An 18,779-nucleotide genomic window follows, 5' to 3' on the forward strand; every position below is an offset into this window, starting at 1 on the left:
AACCAGGAGAGGGAATTTCTCTCTCTCTCCTCTGTCTTTCAAATACACAAAATAAATCTTTAGGGAAAAACAAGGCTGTCAGTGATGGAGATGGAGCTAACTGGGACTGGGATTGGCATTAGAAGAAAAGTGAGAATCCCATTAGAAGGCACTTGAATACTGCTCAGGCTTTGAGGGCTCTGAAGGGCACTGAGAAAAGGAATACTCCTCCTGGGATGTGGAAGCCAAAGGATCCCACAAGTTCTGAACGGCCTTAGAGGTTTGGGTAGAGTTGTTTGGTCCATGAACTGTTTGCAACCTGTCCTGTTGCTGTGTCTGAAGCAGGTGCAGGGAAGAACTTGGTGAGTGGATGCATTCTGGAGCTTACCTGGCCTTGTAGGTGCTGTCTGGGGTGCTGCAGTCGGGATGGCTGTGGATACAAGAAGACAGCATCCTTCAGTGAAAAGAGAGGGTAACTTGGCAGAGTCAAGGGGGCAGTGTTCTGGTACATGCCATGATTCTGCCTCGTTCTTTTCCTATCATTTTTACAATAAGTGACTTCCCAAATCAGACTGTCTTTTTCATGTGAGTTTTGATGTTTCTCAGGTGTTTGTGTGTGTGGGGAATCCACAGAAGTAAGATTCATGCTTCCTGCCCTGTCACCAGGAATATACAATATTTAAATCGTGCTTTTCTGTGCCCAAGCACAAACATACACAGCCAACATGCTTTGGATCATGCTTGCATCTTGCTGACTCTCCCTGAAGGTGTGTTCTTTTATTAGGTGCTTCTCATTGTCTGATTAAAACCAGGATTTAACACCATTTAGGCACAGTGCCTGCATGTTTGGTAGGTGTAGCTTGGAACCAATGTGAATCACCATCACACTCATGCCAAGATCGTAAGGACAGAATCTCTCAGATGCAGTAGATTTGGGCAGGGAACTGGGAAACGTGAGAAGAGCAAAATGATGGCAATAAACACTAGGAGGGTGGACCGAGGAAGACATGTGAAGCAGAAGAGGGGATTAAGTACCCCACAGAAGGCAACTCACTGATCAGATGTGGAGTCTGGGACTCGGCCTCTGCAAAGACAAGGAAACAAACATTGAGTACCAATGATAGCAACTCTGCTTCTTGCTTTAGGGCAGTCCTCCATGTTCTAGGCTACATCTCCCAGGCATGCTCTTTGAGCCATCCCAGCACTTTGCTGACAGTGCTGGAGACTGTTCTGATTGCGTGATGGACAAGGCAGACGCTAGACACCTGCAGTCTGTCAGCCCCACCTACTTCCTCTGCACGGCAAATGGGGTAGGCCCTGGGGTCATCACTGAACCCTGCAGGCTTCAGTGTCCACATCAACAAAAGGGACTAGGAATGGTGTTACGGGAGAAGATGACACACACAAAGTGCTTAACATGCTGCCTGGACTACAGTAGCCATTCTACCAACATGAGCTGCTCTGCTGAGTACTTTGGTTACTGCTGCGTTGTTTCTGATAAACTCAAGTACAGTGATTCATGTGTCATGGCGAAGATTGCTTTTGGTCAAGCCTATTGGGAGTTTTGTGTCCCTTCTGTATTTTATCTCACAATTCTTTCTCCAGATTAGGAAAGCTTTCCTTTATTATTTTCATTGAATACATTTTTAGATCTAACTTCTCTTTCTATGCCTTCGAGAACTCCCATAGCTCTTATATTTGGCCTTTTAATAATATCACTTATTTCTTGAACACGTTTCTTAGCCTGGACTCAGTTCCCCTCCCAGCGTTTTGATTCCCCGCCCCTCCTTTTGCTGAAGAAAATGTCTTCCAAATTCTGAGATTCTTTCTTCTGCCTTGTTTATCCCATTATAGAGGCTTTCCACTGAATTTTTAATTTGTTGCATTGTATTCTTCTTGACAACAACAAGAAGCACATGCAGTAGTTCAAGGAATTTAAGGAATATGTTATATAGGAAATAGCAGCAACAAATCATATGAAAACTGATATATTGGAAACAAAGGATACAAAGTCTTCAGTAACATTGTGTCTCTTGCTCTTGGTCATTGCTACTCTTGGCAACAGTTTCCTGTTCTCAGACTCTGTTTCTAGACTATGCTGCCTGCTGGTCTGCAGGTTGATTTCACTGATTGTTTCTTTGTTTGCAGCACTTGTGCTGCTCCACTGGCAAGGTTCAGTCCCAGGCTCTTGTGCTAGGTTACCTCCCGGTTTCCGTAACTCCAGCTCCCTGTGCTGTGGCCACACCACTGCCTGCACAGCCTTTGTCCCACTCCCAGTCTGACCAGCTTCAGGGATTAGGGGGACAGGGGACACCAGCTGTCCTAAATCACAGGGTTGTCAGTGGTGCTGGTCTTGCTGGAATCTGCTGGCTGTTAGGTCTTATGGCTATCTGGACCTATTTTGGGTGGAACTTGTTGGATGCCAACTCGTTGCTGTCTTCCCTGTGGGACCAGTGCAATGAGTTAAGCCAGGTTGAGTTCTTTCCTGGTTTGGCACCTGCGCAGCTCACTGCTGGAGGTTGTTCCTCCAGCCTTTTCCTCAGTACACAAAATGGTACCTATTGTGGCAATGACAGGGTCTGAGCCTGCTGGCCATTAGACCAATAGCCAATAGCCTCCAGACCTATTTTGGGTGGAACCTGCAGAATGCCATGTCCGTACTGTTTCCCTGTGGGACCAGTACAATGTTTTGAGTTGGAAGTAAGTTTGCTCCCAGCTTAGCATATGCTCAGCTTATTTTTTCCTCAGTAAACAAAATGGTGCCTGATGTGACACTGGTAGGAGTCTAGGCTATTAAATTCACCCTGTTCTGTACCCGCCTGCTTGGGCTCTGCCACTCTGCCCCTGCTCATAGTCAGATTAAATAAATTATCAGGAAAGGCAGTTCTACACCTGGATTCACCTCCTGAGTGAATTCCCCTTGCCACCTGGCCACTGGTGGAGCTCCAATTGCCAATCACCACTGGGGTATCTGGTCACTGCAAGACCACTCTGCTGTCTCTGCTTTTCCCCCATGTCCACGGGTTTCCAGGTGTCCCTCTGCCCTCGGCCTGTCCTCTCCTATTTCCTGTGTTTCCTTCTCAGCCTACTGCTGCCCCTGATGCCTCCTTATCATTTGTAGCCTCCTAACACCTTTTGCTGAGAGGCAGGCACACGTCAACTTAGCATGCTCTAGCATATTCCATTTGTCTACTTGTTTGACTTTGTCTAGTGTGTGCTTTCTGTTTGTCCTCTAGTTGCATGCCTTGTGTTTATTTGGATCCCCTGTAAGTATCACAAAGATATCTTTCAGGCTGGACCACATCTTCTTCTGCAGGTCACCCCCCCATTGTACCAGACTCAGAGTGTGTCAGAAATGACTCCCTAATGAGCAGGCTACAATGAGCAATTTACATGAAACAAAAACGCTAACAACGATCAGGAATTCATGACATACTATCACTCTGACAAATGCACCTTTGCACCCTTGCATGCAACCCTTACAATAAACCTGGCCAGCAAGGCCCTCTTATCATTTCCATCACTCACAGGAGGAGCTGGGGCTTGGAGGGGTCAAGTTGCTTGTCTACCCCACAGCAAGCCAGGATGGTAACTGTTGCTCTCCATCTTCCTTCTTACCTTTGGCTGTAGAGTAATAGTAAGCAACAAAGTTTTCCCCTGTGGTGTTGAGGCTCCTGAAGTAGACAAGGCTCATGGAGCTGGAGGAGGACACGTAGGTGAGGTGGGTGCCAGAGCAGGCCTTGCCCAGGGACTTGACTGAGGAAGGAGGGCCATCCAGGATTTTGAAATACTCATTGGTACAGTCGAAGCTGGGGAGACAAACCCAAGGCTGCCCTTTAGTCTCCTCGTCAGAGCTCCAGGAAGAGCACTGTGGGGTAGGTGCCTCATGTTCTTACTGTGCAGAGCAGGGAGTGGGTGAAGAGCTTGTGAGTGGTGCAAATGCGGTACACATCCCTTTGGGCCTGGTTCTCAGCTGTGGCAGCTGCCGCCTCGGGGTAAGGTGGCTGTCACTGGAGGCGTGCCCGATGTACCTGTTCTGCAGGCCAGGGAGCATTCCGAGCCCGTGGCACACTGCCAGGTAAATCAAGGCAGTTTCTCCATGTTGCAGATCAGGGCCAGCAGACCAAGAAACTGTGTGATCTTTCTGGGGCCTGCTGCCACACTGGCTCCAGGTTCAAACAACCCATTTGCAAGCTTTTGACTGCTGACCTGCTCATAGGCAAGTAGGCATGCAGATCTGCCCAGCTGACTCAGCACAAGTCATTTGATTTTGCTCATCCTCCACCGGACATTTTGTCCAGAACCCTTAGCCTGTGCCTAAGGGTGGTTCCAGAGGCATAAACCATGATCATCCTTCTAGGAATGATATCAGCCTTGACTATTTATAATGTTATAACTCCAAATTTCCTGACTGGTGAGGTCTAGCACCCTGAATGGTACAGCTCATCCGGCTGGTCAGCACACATGCATTTTCTTTCTCTCATTTCACTCTGGTTTTTTTCTTTGTTTCTCATATATTTAATTTTAATTAAAAATTCATGGAAGCATAAACAAAATCAATGATATTTCTACACACTGATAGTAAACACGAGGAAACCCAAATTGCAAACAGCATCATTTACAATCACTCCAACAGCCACAAAAGGAATTCTTTCTCACAAATGTAACAAAACTGGTATCAAGTTTGTATATAACCAGCTAACATAAAAAACAACACTAACTATTAGCTAGCAATGTGGGGAAACCAAGTCTTTTGTATGTCTTTTGGGGAAGATATAAAATGATAATCTCTTGGATAAAGGGTCAGTTTCTTTATGGTACTAAGTGTTCTGTATCTAGAATGATGGTGATTACATGCATCTGTACATGACCTAACACAGCACAGGACAACCACATACAACTAAAAGCTTGCAAAGAATAGTGGAATCCAGGTGGCCTTTCGCACAGCAGTGAGGACGTCCACATGGCACATCGGAGTGCCCAGTTTAGGCCCATGCCAGCCCCCTCGTTTGGAGCTTCCTGTTGACATGCATCTTGGCAGGCAGCAGATTAGATCTCACATCCTAGGGTCCCTCCCACCCACATGGGGGGACCTGAACTACTACCAGCTGCTGGATTTGTCTGTCCCAGCCCTGGCTTTGTCTGTCCCAGCTCCTGGCTTTGTCTGTCCCAGCTCCTGGCTGTTGTGTTCATTTGGACAGTGAAGCTGCCAACAGAAGATCCTTGCTTATCTCTGTCTCTCTATCTTTCAAATAGAATGAAAATAAATATTTAAAACATTTTTTATTTTACCCATTTGAAAGACAAAATAACAGAGATGCAGGGAGAGACAAAGATACAAATCTTCCACGTGCTGGTTCATTCCCCAAATGGCCACCATGACTAGGGCTGGGCCAGATGGAAGCCAGGAGCCAGGAGCTTCCTGGTCTCCCATGTGGGTTCAGGGGCACAAGCACTTGGGTCATCTTCTGTTGGTTTCTCAGTTGCATTAGCAGGGAGATGGATTCCAAGTAGAGCATCCGGAACACAAACTGGAACCCACAAGCACTGGCAGCAGCATCACTTGATGTGCCAACAGAACCAGCCCCAATTTTAAAAAAAAAAAAAAACATAACAAACATGACATAAAGTATGGAAGAGACTTCAAAAAGGTCATAACAAATATGTATGAAAAAATGCAAAGGTTTAAAATTTTCAGCACCAAAGTGACTTATCTTTATATTCCATTCCCCACAAACTTTCCAGCGGTGCCCTCCGATGCAGTCTACCTAACAGCTCTGATGTCTGCTTCCTGGCTTTGACATGGCTCGGCCACCATCAAGAGAAACTTGCTGAGAAGGACATAGGACCCATTGCATTTGCTGCTTCCTATATGGCCATACTCTCAAAGCAAGAAATTAAGACATTCAGGAAACACTCTCTTACTTAGGACTCAGCCATGGGAATCAGTGACCCGGACCTTTAAGTACACAGTGTTATCAGCAGTGCACTTTGGACCCACCTGAGATAGGGGAACGCCAGCCGGACCTGGTCTGAGGCATTGGCCTTGATTTCCCACATGCAGGTGATGTTGCTGTGTATTTTCCTCTGGGGAGGGTTCCGGATGGCTCCGGATGAGTTGGTGATAACGCCACCACACTGGGATTTTTCTAAACACAAAATGATGGTTCAGAATTTCAGACTGATTGTTCAGTTCACTAATTTCCTAATTTACACCTATTCTTTCTTTTCACTCACTGCCCTCCCAAAATGGTCTTGTTGGTCATTTGTTTGTGTCTTAGGATGTATTAAGGAGATAAGCTAATCTAAAAGCTGGAAACTTAGGGCGTGGGCATACTTGAAATTTACAGTGTCTCTTTTGAGAATTCTTCATCGCCATGGGCTTGCCTGGTGTGGAGTTGGGGGTGCAAGACTGGGTGGTAGGGATTTACTCTTAACAACAGTAGTGTTAAAAGGTTATTAGGGATAAATAGTAAATTGGTGTCTAGAGGCGAGACTAGTTAAGCATGTAATAGTAATAGGTGTACAAGGGTGCTGAGTAGGGATAAGGCAAGCTTTCAGCTGTTAACCACTCTTGGCTTCGGTAACGCTTGTTAACGCTTGGCTTCTGTAATCACTGCTTGGCTTTGCTGCATAAAGAACAGGAAGGATGCCAGGATAGGCCCAAGGTCAGAGAGTAGGCCTAAGTTTCACTTCACTCCAAAGTTTCATTTTTCTCAGAGTGATGGAGTGGGCAGTGGGGAACAGCCTTGGGAACTAGGCCAATCATGGGCAACCACACGTCCACAAGTGACATTACCAAGATAAGGACTGCTTGCTAGAGACGTGTTGTGCATGACTAGGAGGGAATAAAAAGAGTCTGCAAGAGACAAGTGGGGTCCCTGTCAAGACCGCACTGTGTTGGATGGGACATGGACCCTAGCTCAAGCTAGCAATAAAGTTTCTTTGCTTTTGCATTGTTGCATGTGGAACTTGTCTGTCTGTGGGTCAGGGATCTTTCGGACCTAACATTTGGGGGGCTCATCCGGGATCCCCACAGTGGACAGGTCTTTCCATGGAACATAGAAACTTGTCTGAGACACCAGTTGGGAGGACTGGTCGGAGTTTGAGACAGCTAGTCAAAGGTGACGACTAGTTGAAGGGCCCAGAGGGAGCCGGCATAAGATCTAAGCAGATGCACAGGGCGGTCTCCGGCTGCGAGGTGGGGAGATGTCCCCACCATCCTACAGGAGTTCCGAGAGCCACTTAGTGAGGAGTCATTTCCAAGATCTGGTAGGTGAGGAACTTTTCTGGATGCATGCTTAGAGTGTTGTTTTGGTATGTGTGTCTGTGTTCAGTAGAAAATAGATTTAATTATGTATATATTGTCTGGATTGCTTGGTGATTGTTTAGCGGTTTGTGTGACTATTGTTGAGGGTACTTTGTGGTCTGTGTTGGTAGTGATGGGTGTGTATGGACCAAATCTTTTCTTAAGTTCACTTTTTCCTCACCTTGAGTAAATGCTGTCAGTAGGCACAGAAGCTCCGAAGGTCCAGGGTTGCCCCAGAAATGAGGCAGAGGCAAGGAGCAGGGGTGGGTGGGAATGAAGTTGGTTCACCTTGACTTTGTCTAGAACTGGTTTACTGATCACCTACCACGGGGGAAGAAGCACTCTCATCCACCCCTCTGCCACCCTCAGAACTGACCAACCAGAGTGTTCTACAATACCTGAGAAATTGAGAACCTGCTTGCTGTGTGCAAAGGCACATGGGATAGGAGGAGAGGTGGTGAGAGAGATGCTGGGCTAGGTGAATCCTCAGCCCTAGTCCATCTGTCTCACTAGATAACCAGGTGGGTCTGTATCACTCAGTGACCCCACTGGCTTGGAGTATAAGACACAGCCAACTTCCAGAACTTGCTTTCCTTCAATTAACCTTTCTTTAAAGTGTATTTGTACCAGGAAACAGCCCAATTCTAAGTGCCTCACATTTTCTTTCATTTATTCATACCATTCACCTGACTCCTGAAATGCTGTCTCCCATTCTTGCCTCCTTCCATCCTTTCTATTCCAGCCCAAGTTTCCCCCTTTTAGGAAGTTCTCATGATCATCTGGACTAAGCCTGATATCTGCTTTCTCCAGCCCATTACTGTGACGCTCGTGGGTCTGGCCATGCTGTCCTGAGTGGAACAACTCGGGACACGTCCTGTCTCCCCAGCAGGGGTAGGACAGGCAGGCAGGAGGAGTGAAAGAGCAAGGAATGTTGAATTTCAGGAGACTGGGCCTGCAGCTCAGCAGCCCCATCTAGCTGCAACTTGAGGAGAGGTGATTATGTCACAAGCTCTGTTGAGGCTGAAGAATATGCACCTGGCAGAGCACGCCTCATGGTCTGTCCTGGTTGGCAGGTGAGTCGAAGTGTGGAGGTGCAGGAGGGTCTGCTTGGGCGATGATGCCAACACACAGGAGTGTGTTCCAAGAAGGTACAGAACGTCACACAGAGAGCACCCACTCACCCGGGAGCACCCCACAGCACCCCGCAGCACCAGCCTGGCCTGAGAATGCAGGAAGAGTGCAGCTGGGCTTGCCCGGGGATACAGTCACATTTTTCCTGTTAATGAGACTTGTCTCCCCCTTGGACCACAGACTTGTCTGGGTCATCTGTGTTCCTACTGCAGGACCTGGCTCAATGGTAAGCACACAGTAAGTAAGTAAGATGAAAGCTTACTAATCAAGTACAGAAAAGATGCCCAGTGTGGGTTCAGGCAATGGAAATTCACAGAGCCACACGGTCTCTTGGGCTCTGTGCCAGTAGGAATGCAGGAGCCAGAGGTGAGTGCACACCTGGGCACTCTGACAGGGCATGTGGTTCATCTAAACAGCATCTTAACTTACAAGCCACCTGCCTGCTTCCTGCCACTCAGTTTTCTTCATTGCATTATGTGACAGCCACTCAGTTTTGTCTATGATTTCTTGCTGTTTTTAAAAGTTCTTCAACCACCCTGCCCTGAAAGGATACTGAACCTGATCTAGAAAGTGAAGCAGGTTCAGGGATGGCACCTATATTGCTTGGGATCAGAATCCTAGAATGTGGAAGGACCAGCTTTTCCTACTATTGAGCAGTGCCCCGCAAGGTGCCCCTCTCTCATCTTGCTCAGATCAGTGCTCAGGCACCTCCATACACAGCCCCTAATTGCCCAGGCAAGGCTTTTCTTACCTGCTGACGGCAGTGACAGGGACTCAGCGACTGTGGTCAGTGGGGGCTGTGAGACAAGATCGGCTACAAGAAAAACAAGAACGTCAGGGCCAGCGACTAGAAACGAAAACCAGTGAGAATCTTGCAGATGCAGGCACAAGGGTTGACAACCGTTTTGTTCACCTGCCTGTCTTTTCTTCAGCTCAAATGCCATCACCCTTCTTCCCTTGCGGATTTGTGTTGTGGCCCTTCCGGAGCAGGGAGCAGGCCAGTCCTGCAGAGCAGCCCTGATACCCTCCAGGCCTACCGGGAGGTACGAGGACACGTTCCTGCATTGTTTGGGCTGGCTCAGCTCCTCACCCCTCCTGCTTGTAATTCTCAGAATGACTGCAGAAGACAGCTGAGAACACAGTATCCTGAGATGAGAAGGAACTGTCTGGGACAGCCTGGCTCTGTCCTTGTCCTTCCTAGAACATGGCGTTTGGCAGCACATGTCAAACGGCCCTGAGGCATGAAACACAGAGCCAGTGTTTCTCAGGGTTTCCAGCTGCCAGAGAAGTGGAGCAGGTGCTAATGAAACTCCACCCGCCCAAGGCTTCAGGGAGAGGTAGGACCATGGGGACCTTATGTTCTCTTTGAGCCCCTGCCAGGGCCAAGAACCCTTGCACCAGCCATTTCATCCTAGATTGATTCTTTTTAATTCCAATTAATCTGTAAAAAATAACTCTGCATTGATAAAATCTCGCATCACTGCCACTGGTCAGCGCATTTAGCCAATTAAATAAATGTATGTGTGGATGGAAAAAAGGAAAGAAGAAACCTAACGTGGCCGGAAAGGCAACTTGCTGCTGGGCTAACACACCCCTGCCACACTCAGTTTGTCACTGAGTTGGGGGCTAGCAGGAACACAGGATGAGCTCAAGGTCTCACCTCAAGCAACTTGAGTTAACGACTAGTCCTGCTATGCTGTTTGCCTTCAGCATCCTTGGACTGACTGTGCCACGCCAGTTCTGATCTCAGGGAGAAGGAGCACAGAGGTGAGGTCAGTTGTGAAAACTCAGCCTCACACAGTCCCTGCCTAGAGAACCATGGGTCCACCAGCAGTGTTCAGTGTGTGTGAAGCAACTGGTAACTCTGTAAAGAATGCCTGAAAGAACGCATTGTTTGGTTATTGTCCTACAAAGATTTAAAAAGACATGTATTACTTTAAGATTTAAAAATGTAAGATACTGTATTAATATATAAAGTTAATTATTAGACTTCAATTTCTTATTTTGAGACATTTAACCATGGAAAGCATGTACAATACAAAGACAAGTAAATATATTTCTATATTTTTAAAAACCTTATAAATGTTGAATTTTAGACTTACTCTGTGGCTATGGAAGGGTCGACATAACAGTACAAGAGTTAGTGCTACAGGAAGTGTGTGTGCTTGTGAAGAGACTAACAACGGGGACCGGGGCATCTTTATAGAGACGCAGTGTGCATCACTGCGACACGGAGCTATGTGTGAAAGCAAAAGGAGAACATCATATTTTGTCCACAGAGGCTTTTCTAGATAGGCACTGTTTCATATCCACAATGCAGCCACCCGTTAAAATCTCATAGCTCAGAGCTGGCACTGTGATGTAGCAGACTAAACCTCCACTCAGGGTGCCACATCCCATAGGTACCAGCCTACAGGTGCTGGTTTGAATTCTGGGTGCTCCATTCCCCTCTGGCTCCCTGCTGATGTGCCTAGGAAAAGCACTGGAGGACACCCCCACATCCACATGGGGCACTCGGAAGCTGTAGGTTTCCGGCTTCAGACTGGTCATGGCAGCCATCTGGGGAGTGAACTAGCAGGGGAGGATCTTTCCTTCTCTCTAACTCTGCTTTTCCTGTCATTTTCTCAGTGTGATTGGCTGTTGGTGCCATCTCCACTGAGAAGCTCTGTGTGATTCTTGCAGGACAGAAGGGCAGGGAGCTGTGCTCCGGTGTGAATTCTGCTTTCACCACTTCCTGGCGAGTCCTCCCTGCCTCATTTTACCCATAAGTAAGTGGAAGAAAGTGCCACTTTCCTTATCGTGCTTGTTTGCTGTGAGATTAGGCGAGGACACGATAAAGTCAAAGCCCCTGGCGCTGACCCTGGTGTCTGTAACGCCTTGAGCAAGGCTGTTTCCGTGTGTGCACTGCCCCAAAAGTGAGTACTCAGAAGCTTGTTCCAGAGACTCACCTCCTGGCCTGAGTGCCAAGGGCAGGGCTGTTGATGCAGACACAGGCGAGGGCGCTGGCAGCACGTGTCCTGATGCTGTGAAAAATGAGAGAGGGCAAGTGTTCACAGCAAGAACCACATGGAGTTCTGACTCGGGGGTGTCTCGGGGAGCCCTTGGCCCCTGCTGATGACCCTCTCCACACTGCTGGCTCCTCCCACCCCAAGGGCAGGAGGAAGATGCTGCTGAGCTGTGAATTCAGAACAGGGCCGTGCGAGGAGCTGCCTAGTTCCACCGTCATCCTGTTTGGGAGCCAGCCTGACTTCAAAGTGCCTGTCCCTTTTCCCACCTCCCAAGGCAGAAGTGCAAGGTCGCTCTGGGGTGGGACAAGCCTTTGGTTCCCACCTGAGCTGCTTTCCTCAACCCAGGCTCTCTGGCTATGCTGGCCTCCATTTACCATTTTCCCACTTGATTAAAGTCAAGTTGTAAAAAAGCTGTGCTGTTCTCAAGTGTGGGAGAGGAAAGGCTAATTGACTGACTGATTTTCGTTCTGAGATCCCTGCAGGCAGGGCCAATCCTTGACTCTGCTCACTGGATGCAAGGCCTGGGCAGGGAAGAAACACCGCATTTTGTGGTTGCTGTGGAGTGGCAATATTGTGAAGAACTTAACTATGTGGCACACCAGGAATGCCCAGGGAGTGCTTGGTGTCACATTAGCTATGCCAGGGAGACATTGCTGGGGCGAGAGTGGCATGAAGGCCAGGGTGCCGTGGCTCACGTGGGAGGTAACAGCCGATCAGCACAGCAGGGACATCATTCCCAATCCCACACAGGAGAATGACATGCTTGCAGTGAGCCCATTTGGGCCAGCTAGCCTCAATACAGCACTGTGGCTTCCCCACCAAGCACAGCTGTAAACAGGGGAGAATTCACTTTCCTGTCTTGGAGCTCTGTTGTTCAGCTTGTAAAACACGTTCCCCGTGAGCTGCACACTCTGCTTCTCGGAGCGTCCGCAGGCCCATTTTGAGATCTCGCTGTTGTTAGCTTGCACTCTGCCTGTGTAAGTGGCAGGGATTTGGGGCTCTCGCCTGATGTGTGGCTTGTTCACCCGGAGAGTGGGTTAGCACAGCTTGCTTCCACACCATTCCTCAGTGAAAACGAATTCTCACTAAAATCATTGTGAGGCCAGTCAGACTAGCTTGGGGCTCAAAACATCACTTAAGATGGCTCACAGGTGTTTTAGGGTGAGCTGATTTGTGGCTCCAGCTGGCAGTTGGTGACACAGTGCTGAGGAGAAGTGGGCTTAAGCATCAACAGGGGACACGTGTTGTCCCTGGGCGGGCACAGGCCAATGATGCAGGAGGCAGGCTCGCTCTCAGGACTGCAAGAGCATCCATTGGTAGGAGGTGGCCTCCTCAGCATCTGCCAGGTCTGCAGACACACCAAGTAGGACATCTTCTCTCTGTCCTATTGTCACTCCTCCTGTGTTGTCATTCTCACAGGAAAGAGTTCATCCCTGTTTCACAGTGAGGAGGCTAAGCCTGTTGCCTTTTGCCTTGCACAGCAAGGGGTAAGTCATCTAACCTCACTGGACACCTTGGGAACAGGTGCAGTAGCAATGGACAGGCCTCATGAATCAATGGGCCATTCTTTGGATTTTCCAGAAATAACTTCCAGGAGATAGAAAAAGGAGTTTGCCAGGAATCTTAGGGATGTGGTAAGTAGCCCAGTTTGAAAATAGAAAAATCACCACTGCCTTTTAATCAGGTGTCCGCACAGTAAAGAGGCATCAAGCCACTCCGCTATCCTCCAGGTGTCACTGCTCTGGACTGAGGATGTGTCTTGCACCAAGGAAATGCAGCAGCCAGAGCCACAGCAGCAGGGCAGGATGTCCTACCTGCAGGTGTCACCTCGGCAGAAGCAGCTCCAGCGCTTGGGCTGGGCAGGAGGCCTGGCGATCCACCAGCACCTGAGGGTTGACATGCATCAACATGGCAGGTTAACAGGTGTGTCTCACACTGTTTACCATGCTGAGCCAGGCTGAAGGTGCCTAAAGAGACACAGAAGTCATGACATCCAGGGAGAGGACAGCCCCTCACCTGAGCAGATGACGCTGGCGTCCTCCAGGTGCCCACAGTTGTGCCTGGCTGGGACCCCGTGCATGCACTGTCCCAGGTGGCTCTCACTGCCCACACACTGCATGTCATCCAGCCAGATCTTTCCAGCACCTGCCCCAAAGTGGGCTCCTGAGGGTGCTGCCACTGCCCGGCCACACTGCAGCTGGTGGCACACGACAGCAGCCTCGGCCAGGTCCCAGCCGTCGTCACACACAGTCCCCCAGATATCCTGGATGAGGACCTCCACTCGGCCTGAACACTTTTCTGGGCCATTCTGCAGCCTCACCTCCATCCGGGTTCCTGGGGAGGCACAAAGAGGGGGTGATTGGGCACTGGCCCACCAATTCTAGAAATTTCTTTGACCTTTGACTGCCCTGGGGGCGTGGCTCCATCCTCATCTTACAAATACACAAGCTCACACTGTTCTTGTGCACCCACATGTTAGAAAGAGCCAGGATAACATTCAATCGCAAATGCCAATAAGACTTGGCTCCATCTTCCTTTCCAAACATTGCAGATCTCTGTAGGAAACTTCCAAAACTTCTACATCTCTGCTAGCAAGAACAGTTCACTTGTGATGTCTCTTATACGGAGACAAATAGAAATGTGTTAATACAGCTAAGGAAATATTGAACTAGAAAATTTATGAGCTGATCATAACTATAGTCTGCATCACCCAGAAATACTTTAGTCTTAGAATAACTTGTTCTTGGGTCCCATAAAAATCTTGCTTCTCGACTTCACCATGCAGAGGAAACAGGATGGGATATAGCATTTGTTGTGAGTTCAGTACCTGAGAACCAGCAATGTAAGCATTTCTCTGTTAACCTTCGTAAGTGGAAATAGGCTCTCTGTTAAGAAATGAAGACTCAGAGATGGCTTCAAGTCCCACAGCATGGACGTGGGCTGTGGTCTCTCCCAGGCTGGAGAAATGCCTCCAGCACAGGATCATCCCTATCTTCCCAAGCCTTTCCTGCACTTACAGATACGGGAGTGGGGGCCTCAGGAGTTGCTGTGGTGGCTGAAGGCTGGCAAAGGACATCAGCTTAAACAACAGCAAGCATAGACCATGGGCGGCAGGCGGGTGAAGAGAATCAAGCAAATGTAAACTCATCCTATGACCCCATGTCCTTCAGAAACTTTGGTTTATTCTCTCTGCTATTCCTCTGTCACTACCACCACCATGAAATGAGATTATTTCACTTTTTATTAGCTCACTAAGTGATCATAGTAAACTTAATGTTGGATTCCTTGCTCAGCAGAAATAAACATGTTACAAGAAGAAGAACTTAAGGCCATTTCACTTAAAGAGATAAAAACAGTCTCTTTAATAACGCTGTGTGATGCTATTCACCCAAAAACTGTGAGATGCCAAGAAATGAAGACAGAGTGCCTGCTTTCAAAAGGCTTCAGAACAGGCAGGTGTTCATTGTAGTAGTTGAGATGCCACGAGAGACATTACATCCAAGATCACAGGGCCTGTGTTTGAGTCCCGGCTCTGCACACAAACCCAGCTCCCCGCTAATGTGCACCCAGGGAAGCTGCAGCTGATCACCCAGGGTCCCTGCCACTCTTGAGGGGAACCTGGATTGAGTTCTAAGATCCTCCTATCTTTGATCTGGTCTAGCCCCAGCTGTCGTGAGCATCTGAAGCATGAACCAACAGAAAGAGCGCGCTCTCTCTCTCTCTCTCTCTCTGAAATAAAATTTAAAATGTCAACAACTGGCAAGTATTAAGTAGCTGCAATGTGAGGTGGGTTATGGAGGAAGTGAGCATAGGGGGCATAGCCCAGAGAAAATGTCTCCTGGTGGAGACCAGAGACAGAAGGAGAAACAGAGCACTGAAACCCTGGTGGGACTGGCACAGGTGGAGGAGAGGAGCACTCCTTCCAGCAGCGCCAGAGTTGGAGCACAGCAGCCTCGGTTTCAGAAATGAAGGGAGGTGGAACAGTGTGTTTTAATTTGCCTGGAGTACCCCAGTGGCATAGGCATTAATCCCAATACCTGGATTTCTACGATTTCCTTAACACACATAATGCGGGAAACTTCTCAAGAAAAGGCACATAAAGGAAAGAGAACTCGAGTCAAGTGTATTTCATAAGCATGGCATCCTGGAACTTCCAATCGAGATTTTAATTTGGCCAATTGTATGTTATCCATAGGCATCATACATAGGGAAACTTGTTGCATTGGCTTAGAGCAGTGTTTCCTCACCTCAGGGGACCATGGGTTCTGGGTGTATGTGTGTGCAGGTGCATGCATAGTTCACCTCCTCATCTTACACAGCCAGGGGTTCTAGGAGCAGATGCTCAGAAACCTGCTCACTCCAAGGAGGGACCGGGGGTGATTGTCAACATTTGTCATTCAATTTCTATTTTGTTCGGGTTGCTGTAACTAGGAAGTCTCTTAAGATTCTAAGAAATACATGAGCTGTAAGATTTCAATGTAGACCCAGAAATGGAGGTTACCTGTTGGTGTCTGTGTTTCTACAGCAGTGAGAGTCTCCCTTGCTAGTTCTGTGACTGCCAGGGAAAGAAAACGTGCATTAGTGATGAATGGCATCCCAAGGGACAAACCAAACCCTGACCAGGGAAAGCTCCCAGACACTCCCATTTCTAATGGTTCCTTGTGAAACACAAGAAACCAGTTCTAAGGACTCAGTGAGTTTCGATATGAAAGGTGTGGCATATTCTAACCTGCAATCTAGTTCTTATCATATTTCAGATAAAATTCATTTTCCTGACCCCAAATTGCTAAGAATCAAGTCATAAAGAGCAGGAAAGAATTCTATAAACCGGGCCTGGTGTGGTGGCACAGTGGTTAAGGTCCTCGCCTTGCACGCCCGGGATCCCATATGGGCGCCGGTTCTTTCTAATCCCGGTGGCCCCGCTTCCCATCCAGCTCCCTGCCATGCATTCAGGGTATTATCACAATATTTCAAATTTTAAAAATAACTGATCCTCTTGGCAAAAAAAAAAAATAATCCACTAGCAACAAAAAAATAGACATTGAAGCTAAAATGTTAAATGATTTTTATAATTGCAGCCAAACCCACAAAATTGGTTTTTAAAAGATTTACTTTTATTTATTTGAATGTCAGAGTTGCACAGAGAGGAGAAGCGGAAAAGTAGGGTGGGAAGGAGGAAAGAGGGAGAGAGAGAGAGCTCTTCCATCCATTAGTTTACTCCCCTACTGGCTACATTGGCTGGGGTTGGCCCAGGCCAAAGCCAGGAGCCAGGAGCCAGGAGCCAGGAGCTCCTCCAGAACTCCACATGGGTGCAAGAGCCCAAGCACTCAGGCCACCTTCCGTTGTTTTCTCAGGTGCATCACAGGGAGATGGAGCAGAAGTGGGGCAGCTGAGACTTCAGTTGCTGCACACACGGAAAGCTGGCATTGCAGGTAGAGACTTAACTGGCTATGCAGCAATGCTGGCTCCACACCCTCTAGAAAAATTTAAACAACATATATGTGTAAAGTTTGTATTCAGAATACTGAGATAAATGCCTAAATAAATAAAAGGATGCACTATGTTGATAGAAAACTCAATACTAAGATGTCAAATTTTTCTGAAGTTTTATGTAGACTAAACATAATCCAAATTCAAAATCTTGGAAAGCATTTTTGTAGAATCTGATAAGTTGATTTCTTGGGGGGTGGAAATCCTTACATATCTATATCAAAGCAATATTATGTATATTTTAAGTATATATGATTTTTAATTTATCCATCATGCATCAATGAAGCTGGAAATATATAATTGACATAAAAGCCAAAAAAAACCTAGGTTAGCTCAACAATTTGAAAAAGAAAAAAAAGAACAAATCTGGAAGACTCACACTGGTGTCTCAACACTCGATGGAACATGAGGCTAGAGGAGCCCAAACCAGACCAAGCGTGTTCAGCTTTTGATGCTTGGCAAAATGATCAAAGTATTTCAGCAAAACCAGGAGGATCCCAACAAATAGCGTCAGAATAATTAGGTATCCATGTGAGAAAAAAATAATTGAACCATATCTTAAAAATCATAAAATATGGTTTCAAATTCATACCCTAAAATTACACAATTTCCAGAAGAAAAACAGCAAAGAAATCTGGGAGGCCATTGGTTAGGCAAGGATTTCTTAGATAAAACATAAAAAGCACAAGCTTAAATATTGGTTAACAGGACTTCATCACAATTCTGTTCTTCAAAAAACACTGCTAAGTCATGAAAAGATGAGTCACAGCCCGGAAGAGAACGTTTGCAAAATGCCTATCTGACCAGGTGTGAATATCTATCACACATAAATAACCGAATTAACAGAAACAAGACAATCCAGGTTTTTAAAAGACAAGAATAAGCAATTTGAACAAATATGTCAACAAAGAGATGTGTATCAGCAATGAAAACCACGCAGCATGTGCAAAATGTTGCTTTAGTGTAAATAAACCCGTGTAATGATTTCCACCAAAAAAAAATCCACTGATCAATTTCTATGAAAATGCCTTCCTGTGTGTCCAGTCTATGTACAAATCACTGGTCATCAGGGAAATGCAAAGTAAAACCACAAGGAGATATCACTATCGCATTGTAGTAGAGATCTTTTAATAGACTTACAGAATAGACATTGTCAAGTGCTGGTAGGCACAGAAGGGAACTGTGATGGTACAGAAGCTCTCAACTTGCACATAGTGTCTGGAGTAGCTTAATTCATAACGGTAAAAATTGGAAACACACTCACGGTCCATCCAGTGGGGTATGGACAAACAGGTTCTGGTACATTGAACCACATTAATGAATCTCAAAACATTTTGCTAAGAATCCCAACACAAAAATGTGAAATTCTGTCTAATTATACTATGCATTATTCTGGCAAAGGGAAAGCCACAAGCAGAAATCATACCAGTGGGTGTCATGATCTATGAGTGAGGCAGAGTTTATAAAGATGCACTAGACAGGCATCGTGGCGCAGTAGAGCAGTGGTTTAAGCCACTGTCTGCAATGCCAGCATCCCACATAGATGCAAAGCTTCTGGCTCTTGGCTTCTGTCTGGTGTAGGTCTGACCTAGTCTCCTACCATTTGGGGAGTAAACCAGTGGATGACTCTCCTTAACTCTGATTTTCAAATAAATAACTAAATAAACATTTTTTAAAAAATTGTAATCACTTATTAAAAGTTTGAACCACATAGTAGTTTTTACTATAGGCACATTATATTCCAATGAACCCAACTTGGAAAAAAAAAGATAACTCTTCATACACATGAAAAACTAGAATGTGGGAAGCCCCTGGGTACAGAAGCCAGTTAGGAGAACATGATCATGGGGGCAGGAAGGGGC

At 46.9% G+C, this 18,779-nt stretch overlaps 1 protein-coding gene across 1 annotated transcript in view; it reads right to left on the bottom strand.

The window, feature by feature from the left end:
* Positions 1 to 18,779, bottom strand: part of LOC121164355 (deleted in malignant brain tumors 1 protein-like) — a 142,194-nt gene that overhangs the window by 47,817 nt on the left and 75,598 nt on the right. The window contains exons 17-19 of the mRNA XM_040992484.1: positions 13,444 to 13,761; positions 5,981 to 6,128; positions 3,598 to 3,788 (exon numbers count right to left, since the gene is read on the bottom strand). Coding sequence (XP_040848418.1) covers positions 3,598 to 3,788; positions 5,981 to 6,128; positions 13,444 to 13,761 — 657 coding nt within the window. The remainder of the gene's footprint in view (positions 1 to 3,597; positions 3,789 to 5,980; positions 6,129 to 13,443; positions 13,762 to 18,779) is intronic.

The sequence above is a fragment of the Ochotona curzoniae genome, unplaced genomic scaffold (assembly GCF_017591425.1).
Source record: "Ochotona curzoniae isolate NIBS_2020 unplaced genomic scaffold, NIBS_Ocur_1.0 contig_66, whole genome shotgun sequence".
Taxonomy (NCBI): Eukaryota; Metazoa; Chordata; class Mammalia; order Lagomorpha; family Ochotonidae; genus Ochotona; species Ochotona curzoniae.